We start from the raw sequence: 10,684 nt of genomic DNA, 5'->3' as shown, positions 1-10,684 counted from the left end.
GATGGACTTGGTGGAGGTTTGTAGGCAGGAGGGGATGGTGGGGGTGGTGGAGGAGGCGATGGACTTGGTGGAGGTTTGTAGGCAGGTGGTGGTGGTGGTGGTGGTGGAGGTTTATAGGCAGGTGGTGGTGGTGGAGGTGGTGGAGGAAGCGATGGACTTGGTGGAGGTTTGTAGGCAGGAGGGGGTGGTGGGGTTGGTGGGGGCGGTGGAGGAAGCGATGGACTTGTTGGAGGTTTGTAGACAGGAGCGGGTGGTGGGCTTGGTGGAGGTTTGTAGACTGGAGGGGGTGGTGGCTGGTAAGTAGGAGGTGTTTGAAGAGGTGGTGGAGATGCTGGAGGAGGTTGGTCATAAGCTGAACTTGGTAGAATTTTTAATAGTGATCTCCTATAGACCTTTGGTTGAGGATAATTTGCATAAGACACTTTCTGAAAGGGCCTATATGATGGATAAGGATATTTAGGTACTTTAGGAGGTTTTCTTTGTGGACTTGAAGGAGTCTCATAGATAAAGGATGAAGGTTGTGGAGGTGTGTATACATATGCAGGCTCAGTATATACTCGTGAATTCAAGGTTGATTGTCGCAAAAGGGATGGAGCAAAATTGTTATCCGCAACAATTTTATCGCTACCCCAAAAACAAAGGTAACTGGATCCTGTTCCCTCCTTACATTTCTTGGAAACATCTCCATTAAAAAGAAGCTCTTGCGCTACAGCAACAGAGAAAAACAACACAAGAAAACATAGAGAAACACAAAATTGCTTGTTAAACAGAGTCGAGTTTTTCATTGTATGAAAGTTAATAGTCATAGAGGTGAGCTCTAATGTACTAACATTTCTTCACAGTATATTACTTTGATTGAATGTAGATATTGAGATGGTAAGTTCGAGCTTTTATACTAAAAAAACTTGAGAGAACCATTATCAAATACGAATTCGTGTCAAGATGAGGGAGGTTTTAGCATTGGATTTTTCTGCATGTTCTAAAGTTTTGTGAAGACGAATGTCAAGTTTTCATGGTGGGAAAAGTAACTTTGAAAAATTTCCTTTGTAGTAATGAAAGAGTTAATAAGTTAGTTAGTTGGAGATAAGATGGTAATAAAGATATTCACCTATTTTTGGCTTGGAATTACTACTATTTTAGCTTTTTGTAGAGTTGTAAAGCTTTTGAAGTTTCTTGAATAAAGTAAAAATAAAATATAAAAATTAATGTCGACAATTTCTTAAATTGAATTGTTACATCTTTTGATCAAATCTAAGATTGTTTCTTGGATTATGAGCTGAAGGGGTGGTAAAGTGTACACAAAATAATTAAATCATAAATGATATATCTTTTTTTAATTTATAAGTATATATAGATATTCAGAAAAGTATAATAAATTTGTAATAACTCTGATTTTAAGATGATCAAATGATATCTTAATTAAAGATTTACTTAGTTGTATTTCAAGATAGTGAATTGCATAGGTATTGGTTGAAATGTATCGCTCATAATGGTGAAGTCATATTCAATTTTAAAAAATTGTGAATGTGAATAGTGTGACTATATTTTTTTATTGATATGATGCGAATAATGTTTTAAATGTGGTCGAAATGTGAATTTCCCAATATTTGCAATACACAAACTTTAGTATAGCAATTGTGAAGTTTACAATTAGTTAAGATTTCAAGATGATTAAATGATACTTTGAAAACCTTAATTAAAAGATTATTTTGTTTCATTTCAATTTGATTTACAAATTTTTGTTTGGAGCTTATCATGTATAGTTACTATTTACTATGAAGCTTACAGTTAGTTTAATTAATTATGTTCAATGTTACATTTTATGTGACATATTTTTTAATTCTAGTTTATTTCAACATGAATATTTTGTGTTTGGAAAGAATTTAATTTTAAATTTATCATTTTATCTTTAACGAGATAATTTATGATCACATAAACGTTTATGGCTTATATAATTTGTAAATTTCAAAAGTATTTCTTTTTTAAAAAATTAAAAAATATATCTGAAATCAATATGCAAACATGGATTTTAAGGTTAGTTAGGGAGGTAAGAAGCTAGTAATTTAAGTCATTAATAACATTCTGTTTGGAGATAAATATTTGTTGTAATCTAACATGGATTTTAAGGTTAGTTAGGGAGATAAGAAGCTAGTAATTTAAGTTATTAATAGCATTCTGTTTGGAGATAGATTTAGCAAATTACTAGAATCAACTTTTTTGTACTATCTTGCTAGCTAAAAGTCTTTTATTTTCATCGAGTTTTTGGCATTGCTTTGTTTTTTTCTCTTCCGATTAGCAAGTTCCAACGCATTTATTCAAAGCTTCTTCCATTTATACTGAATCGCTTACGATTTAATGAATGATCATTTCACAGCTACACATAACGTTTTTATTCCATTCCGTTTCTTACAATTTCCCTCATCTTTCATCTACTAAAAAAACTGGATTTAGTTACGGATAAATTTTGTAGCTAAACAGCAAAATCGATCGATAATCCTACTTAGTGATGAATTAGCAACAAATTTTCATTAGCTACAAACTAAATAACAGACCAGCGAAGAAATTTATAATTAATTATAGTGTTTTTTAATAGTATATTCTCTAAAATCTCTTAGTGATCTTTTACTTTTCAATAAGTCAAATAATTTTTTACTTTTCATTAAGTTATACATTAAATTTATTGTTCTCCTTGTTCTTTCCTATCTACTCTATATTTACTCTTTTTTTTTTATTCAACTTTTCATGAGATAAAGCAAACATGTCCTCTTTTCAATTATTTTATTTTCTTCATAAGCTTTTAAAATAGATATTTCCACCATGTCTTCACTAGAATTTTTTTATCTTTTGTTTTGCTCTTCTTTTTTTCATAGGTTTGTTTTGAATTCATATATACCGTGTTTGGAAATTAATTTAATGTACAATGTTTTGACAGACATGTGATTTGTTTTCTGTCATGAAAATATATATATATATATATATATATATGTTTGTTAATAAGTTCTGTATTTTGGATTAGTATACATTATAAGATAAACAGGACACATATAAGATAAACATGACCAGACACGAGTAAGAGGGAGTACTGAGTAGGAGTACTGTCTGACCACCAACCTTCAAGTAAATCAGATCAAATAATTATTAAACAGAATAACACTATAATAGTATTACTGATAGAATTAAATAAAAAATTAGATAAAATAATTAAAGAAAAAGAAGTTATAAAAGAACAACCTAAAAATACTGAAATAGAAGAATTAATAAATCAATTAAAAAATATTGAAATTACTCCACCTAAAGAGAGACCAACTATAGTTCGAAAATCTCAAAAATGGACTTTCTTTCAGGTAGAAGAACAACAACCGAAGAAAGACCACGAGTAAGTTTTTCCGATAATAGAATAGGAAATAGTTTTATATCAAGAATATTAACAAGAAATAAGCAAGAAGATAAACAAATCCAGGAGTTAAATGAAGTAATAGATATAGATAAAGACCTAAGAATATTCCAACAGAATCAGTTGAATCTACTAAACCCCAAAATATTATATGATACAGGATATTTTGAAAGAAGCAATCAGCTATATAGACATTATAGAGAAGAACAAATTTCAGCCATAGGAAAAGAAATAGCTACTATGAATTTAATAAACCCAGAATCCTTACGAGGAATTATACATAACAGACTAACATTAATGCACATGGGCTTAATAGTAGTAGGATTAAAAGGATTAACCAGAAAAAATCTAGGAACTAAAGTATTAATAGTAATATACGATGATAGATGGTCTGACTTAAAGAAATCAATCATAGGGTTAACAGAAGTAGACATGACCAATAATGGAGGAATATTCTATATTAGCCCAGATTTTATGATTAATTTAGGAGAGTTTGGAAAGCACATAAAAATAGGAATCCAGACTAAAGGCTACGAAGAAATGAGTAGCGGAAATAATTTACTAATGTGTATAGGTTTCATTGGAAAAGTTGCATCTAAAAGTAATACAAGGTTTCGATTAAAAGTAGAAGATGTAGTAGAGGTAATGGGTAACAAAGGAATAAAATTAATAAAACCAATAAAAATAAATCCAGAAGAATATGCAGGATTAGAATGGAACCTAGAACAATTTAATAAAAAGAAAGTACTCATACCAGAATCTCATCTAATGTATACTAATACAAAAGGAGAAACATCTATTAGATTCACAAATTATAGTTATTCTAATCAAACGAACTTAGAAGAAGAGTTAGAATTAGAAGAAGAAAAAGAGTTTATGAATGTAGAAATAATACAAGAAGGATATGAAGTAGATGAAGCTTTGCAAGAAGCCGAAATAAGATATAATAATAATACAGATATAACCTTTAAATGTAAAGGATGTAAAACAGGAAATATGGATATATTTAAAGTAGACAGACATTTTAAAACATGCGAATTTAGAACTGATAATCTAGGATACAGAAAAGAATATAATAACCAAGACAAAATAGAAAACCTTGAAACAATACTAGAAAATCTGTATGAAAGTAAAGAGGAAATAGAAAGAGATTCTATAATAAGTTAAAAAGAGCTTATGGAATCTACTAGTTCAAGTGCTAGCCCATTCCAACGAACTTCTCAACACCATACAGTAGACACAAGTATAGGAAATGTACCAAGACGACGAGTCTATAGAGTAAACCCAGACACAGTAACTGAAAACGTAAGACCAATGGGTAGAAGGATGCCTATAGAAGAACCTATTAGGTTACAAGAAGGAGGAAGTAAAGGAAAAATATTAAACATAGCAGCACATGACCCTCAAATGTGGAATGCAGTAATAGATTTATGGAAAGGAATAGTAGTAGCAGACTATATAAAAACATACCAAGATGCAGACGCAGAAACAATGTATAAATATATGGAAACCTTTTTAGGAGAATCTGCAAAGGCCTTATGGGAAGCATATAAATCTAATTTCCCAGAAGAATTCCAAGCTTTAGTAAACCTGGGAGCAAACCCGTATAATTTTACAAATAAAATACACAGTTTAATTACAGGAGAAGACCCTAATAGTGGCTTAGTAGTCTTACAAAGAAATGCTTTGATACACCTAGAACAGTTAAGCATTACAAGTTGGTTTCACATAAAAAACTTTCTTAAAGATTATTATTATTATTGTACAATTAGTGGGAACTCTTTTGATGAAGAATTAAGAAAAAAGTTATTTAATAAACTACCAGGAGCCTTAGGCAGAGAAATAGAAGAAAGATGGTATAAAAGAGAAGGAGTAATACAGAATTCAAACGGTAAATGGTCTATAGGACACAAAGTACAACATATAATGGAAGTCTTAACAGAAAAATGCACAAATATACAAATACAGAAACAACTAAAACAGAATGAAATAAGTTTCTGTAAGAATGTCATCTATACAACCCAAAGTTATGATAAAGGACAAAATAAACCTAAGAAAAGATACAAAAAATACAAACCCTACTATAATCAGCAGTATAATAAAAAATACTATTTAAGAAAATCTGCAGCCAGGAAACCTTATCTAAACAAAGATAGACATGTTCGAAAATATAGAAATGATAGAAATTATAAAAATAAGCTAGAATGCTTCACATGTGGAAGTATAGAACATTTAGCAAATGTATGTCCTAAAAGAAATAATAGTAGAACTAGAAATTCTCAATTAATAGAAGATTTTCAAGAAACTTTAATTAATGTAGATGAATACATGTCAGACAATGAAAGCATATATTCTATAGTAAGTGTAGAAATAGAAGAAACAACACGATCTGATGAGTTAGATTCAGCTAATGAAGAATTAATAAATGAGATAGGACTAGAATTTAAAAATATAGACTTAGAAGAATTACAAATAAATACAATGATGAATGTTTTACAAGAATGTACCCATGAATTTGAAAGGAATAAAGGAATAGATAGTAACCAATGTATTCTATGTAAATGGTATCCAAGTAGAGAAAAAAGGGCAAAATGTAAGTTTTGCTATGCTGAAGGATGTATCACATGCATAGAAAATCTGTTGAAAATAAAAATAAAAGGACGTGAAAAGATAGATATAAATAATGATACAATAAATTTACGACTAATAACATTAGAAAATAGAATAAACGAACTCGAGCAAAAAGTAATGTCGTTAGAAAAAGGAAAACAAAAACTTGAAGAAAATACAGAATCGGTTCAAAGAACAGAAGAACGGGGGATGTACAACACATCTACCCAAGAAGCAGAATTGATGAACATAGAAACTAGAGAAAACCATTATGAGAATTTCATATGTAATGAAGATAAAAAATTCACTATTATTAAAGTCTTAGCCAGACTTAAAATACAAGATATTGAGTTAGAAACTTTAGCATTAGTAGACACAGGATGTACAGGTAGTATAATAAACAAAAAGATTTTACCCCCAAAATTAATCAGGACGTTAGACAAGCCAATTGCAGCAATGCAAATGGACGGAACATACAATACCTACCAACATTATATCGGAAAGACTCAGGTAAGTTTTATTAATACATGTAATGAATTTTATAAACCAATGTATACACTTGACAGGATATGGGTAAGAGATCTAAACATAAATGTAGATTTTGTATTAGGATTAAAATTTATGCTACAAAATAACGGGGGAACATTAATTACAAGAGATGGGGTAATATTCTTTAAGCATCTTACTTATACACCGGTACAAACTATTAAATTTGAAACAAAAGGAAGACAAGCTGGTATATCTCCAAGCACTTCTGAAAATGATAGTTCACAGATTTGTTGTAAAAACTGTAAAGATAAAAGTCAATGTTGTAAAGATTTAGGCCAAACAGAACAGTACGAGGAAGAAGAAGAATATGATATAAGAGAAAAAGATTATACTCTAATAGAAGTAGAAAGTGAATTCTATAATTTTCAAACAGGAATCAACAGGATAGGTACAATTAGAAGTCCTAAGGACTTAGAAAACATAGTAAGAATATTAGACGAAATGGAAATAATAGGAGAAAAACCTTTAAAATACTGGGAAAATAATAAAGTAGTATGTAAATTAAATATCATAAACCTTGAATACATAATAAAAACAGCGGCCATTGAAGCAACTAATCAAGACTTGGAAGACTTTAGTGTACAAATAAAAGAATTACTAAATTTAGGAGTAATAAGAAGATCTACATCAAAACATAGATCAGCAGCATTTATGGTTAGAAATCATAGTGAAATAGTAAGAGGTAAAGCAAGAATGGTAATTAATTACAAAAGACTTAATGATAATACAAGAACTGATGCATATAAATTACCTGATAAAAATGAATTAATCAATCGAATCCAAGGAAAAAGAATATTTAGTAAATTCGACTGTAAGTCAGGATATTGGCAGGTAAAAATGCATGAAGAAAGTATAGAATGGACAGCATTCACATGCCCGGAAGGACATTTTGAATGGTTAGCCATGCCATTTGGACTAAAAACTGCCCCTCCAATATTTCAAAGAAAAATGGACACTATATTTGGTGACTATAAAAGGTTTGTCTTAGTATATGTAGATGATATATTAATATTTAGTAAATATATTAAAGAACATTTAGGACATCTACAGACAGTGTTTAGATTATTTGTGAAAAATGGAATAATAGTAAGTAAAAAGAAAATGGAATTATGTAAGAACCATATAAATTTTCTAGGAGTAACATTAGGAGAAGGTAAAATTAAATTACAACCACATATAGCAACAAAAGTTTTAGATATGCCAGATAAATTAGACAATACAAAAGATTCACAAATTTTTTTAGGACTAGTAAATTATACTAGGAATTTTATTAAAGATTTAGGAAAACTAGAAGGACCACTATACTCTAAAACAGGTTGCAAAGGGCAAAAACATTTCAATATAGAAGACATTAAATTAGTCCAACGAATTAAAGAAAAAGTTAAAAATATTCTGAAATTAAGTATACCACTAGAAACTGATTATTTAATAATTGAAACCGATGGTAGTTTCCAAGGATGGGGAGCTATGTTAAAAGCTAGACCCAATAAATACAGCGACAAGATAGAAGAAAAAATTTGTGCTTATCAAAGTGGAAAATATAAAGAGAAAGGAAATATGAGCAGTATAGATGCCGAAGTTTTAGCAATAATATATGGTCTTAATAGTTTTAAGTTATATATTTTAAATAAAAATGAGATATTAGTACGAACTAACTGTGAAGCCATAGTTAAATTTCATCAAAAAATAAATCAAAAAGCTAGTAGCAAGAGAAGATGGCTAAATTTTATGGATACTATATCCATTTATCCAAATGTTATTTTTGAATATATAAAAGGAAAGGATAACAGTTTAGCAGATTAAATATTAAAATAACTTAACCATATATTTGTTTCAGCATGAGACCGACTAGTTCAACAGACAAAGGCAAAGGAGTAGCCTCAGCATCAGACTCATATGCTGAGACTGTATTAAGTAATATGAAGTTTAGACCTCAGACACTATCAATAGAGGTGATGGATCGTATGTACTTCGGTAAGCATAATTTACTATGTTATCCGAATTCGAATTTATCTTTTAGACAATTGCCAGAATGTGTGTTAGACAAACCTCAGAAATGCTTAGTAGACAATTTATGGATGGCATATAATAAGAAAGACAATAAATATTTTATAGCTTCATTAAATGCTTTATGTCAATATTTTATAGACAAAAGTAGAAAGAATAAATTTAAATATTATGTGGTAATACATGGTAAGACTAACGGTATTTTTCAAACATGGATAGAAGTAGTAGAGTCTATAAACGGAGTTAAAACTCCTCTTTTTAAAGGTTTTAATGACTTTACTGAAGCACTAGATTATGCAAGAGGGATACTTGGTCCAAATTACTATATCTCTCCAGCCCTCAGACAAAATCCCCAAAAGACCCCTCAATACAATATCCAAAAAGACACAGACAAAATAATCTTTTGTGACCATTGTTCTTCAATGACCGAGGCCTTCAAAAGATTAAATGCAAAGGTGGAAGCATTACTCCAAGAGAACACTAAACTAATGGAGCAGATAAAATCACTCAAAGGTAAAGACTCCATTCAGAGGATTGATAGCAGTACACAGACCTCAAAAAGGAGTTTTCCATCTCTCGAAAAAATGGATGAGCAGGGTGTGCATTCCCCAACGAATGCAAAAAGATCCACTGTATTGGATAATAAAGATACAGCTAGTCCGGTTCAAACAGTAGCCGGTAAAGACACATCAAACCCGTTTATGGCTGTCACTTTGCCAAAAAGTGAAGGTGAAGGTTCTTCATCCAGGCGAAGGTTACCCAGATCATTTATTCAGATAGAGACAACAACAAAGAAGACTATGCTCCATAAAAAGAAAAAGAATGATAAAATAGAGAGCATAATAAAAAAGACTTTAGAACAGTTTTTCCAACAAGGACAAGATAAACATGTAATTACTCCACCAAATCCAGATCCAAACGGAGACAGACTAGTACCAGATACAGAACGAAACAGACATAATACTAGTCCAAGAAATACTAATAATAACATAACCAGATCCAACAGTTCAGGAGAAGAAGACTATCGGGAACATTCATATTATCAAGATGCTCAAAATCCCAATGCAGATGATGATTCAGGAATGAGTTTTGATTCCGAAGCTCTTCACAACTTTGATACCTGAAGAACTGAAGAAAGAAGAAGGAGAACAAGACAAAACAAGACAATAATTTAAAGTAGGAATAAAAGTGTGCCATGTGGGTATGCCCACATTTGTCGTGTGAGTGCTTACTTTATCACTATCCTCCAAGGAGGAAAAAACTTATAAGCTCGCGTCTTAGTTTGTGTAAAAATTTTGTGAAGTGAAAATAATGCATGTGCGATGGGGCCCAAATGTGTACCCGACATGAATTATTTGAGCTAATCTTGTAAAAGCGTTGGCCAATTTTAGGCCGTTACATTTTATTCCATTATCTTAGTGTGACGGCCACGTTTGGCCATTAGGATTCTTCCCCGCCTTATGCTAAGTCCCCTTCAACCTCTATTTAAAGACACTCCTCCACACTTAAGAAAAAACAAGAAAGAAAAACCAGCAAGAAACACACAACATATTCCCCTTCCCAATGTTTAGAAAAACGATCTCAACTACTCAATCCAAAAAGTCCTAAAATCCCTCTTGTAATATCCAGTTTGTAAAAGAGTTGGTTTTAAGTGTGTAAGAGTTAGTCGGGGTTCCCGAAAGGGAAACCTCTCTCCGTCTAAGTCATGTAAGTCTTTATGTTTCCTGTATTTTCCAAAAAAAAAAAAATATATATATATATATATATATGTAAATTATGTATGTTTGAAATAATATTTGCTTAATGATAAGTATGTAAATATGTTTGTAGTATAAAACTACCCTCAGTATATGGTTAGACTTTTAACTTCTTAATAACAATGATGGATTAACCTGTAAAGTCCTAGGATATTTCTAAGGCCTTAAAAAAGTCCGAAAATTAGGACGTCTTGTTGGCCGTCTCCGGGGTGGGGTTAATGAAGAAGTTTTTAAGAATACAAGTTAAAAGGAAGAGATGAACAGGGTAGTAACTTAAAAAATAAATAAATAAAAAAAGAGAAAAACAGGATATATATGAGATAAACATGACCAGACACGAGTAAGAGGGAGTACTGAGTAGGATTTA

The 10,684-nt window shown here is 30.9% G+C and overlaps 1 protein-coding gene across 1 annotated transcript in view; it reads right to left on the bottom strand.

The window, feature by feature from the left end:
* LOC125844570 (extensin-like) overlaps positions 1–785 on the bottom strand; it is a 2,204-nt gene extending 1,419 nt beyond the window's left edge. The window contains exon 1 of the mRNA XM_049523878.1: positions 8–785. Coding sequence (XP_049379835.1) covers positions 8–785 — 778 coding nt within the window. The remainder of the gene's footprint in view (positions 1–7) is intronic.
* Between the last annotated feature and the right edge of the window lie 9,899 nt (positions 786–10,684).

Source organism: Solanum stenotomum, chromosome 11 (assembly GCF_019186545.1).
Source record: "Solanum stenotomum isolate F172 chromosome 11, ASM1918654v1, whole genome shotgun sequence".
NCBI classification, from domain to species: Eukaryota; Viridiplantae; Streptophyta; class Magnoliopsida; order Solanales; family Solanaceae; genus Solanum; species Solanum stenotomum.
Note: the sequence above shows the minus strand (reverse complement) of the source record. Positions and strands in the feature narration are given on the sequence as shown.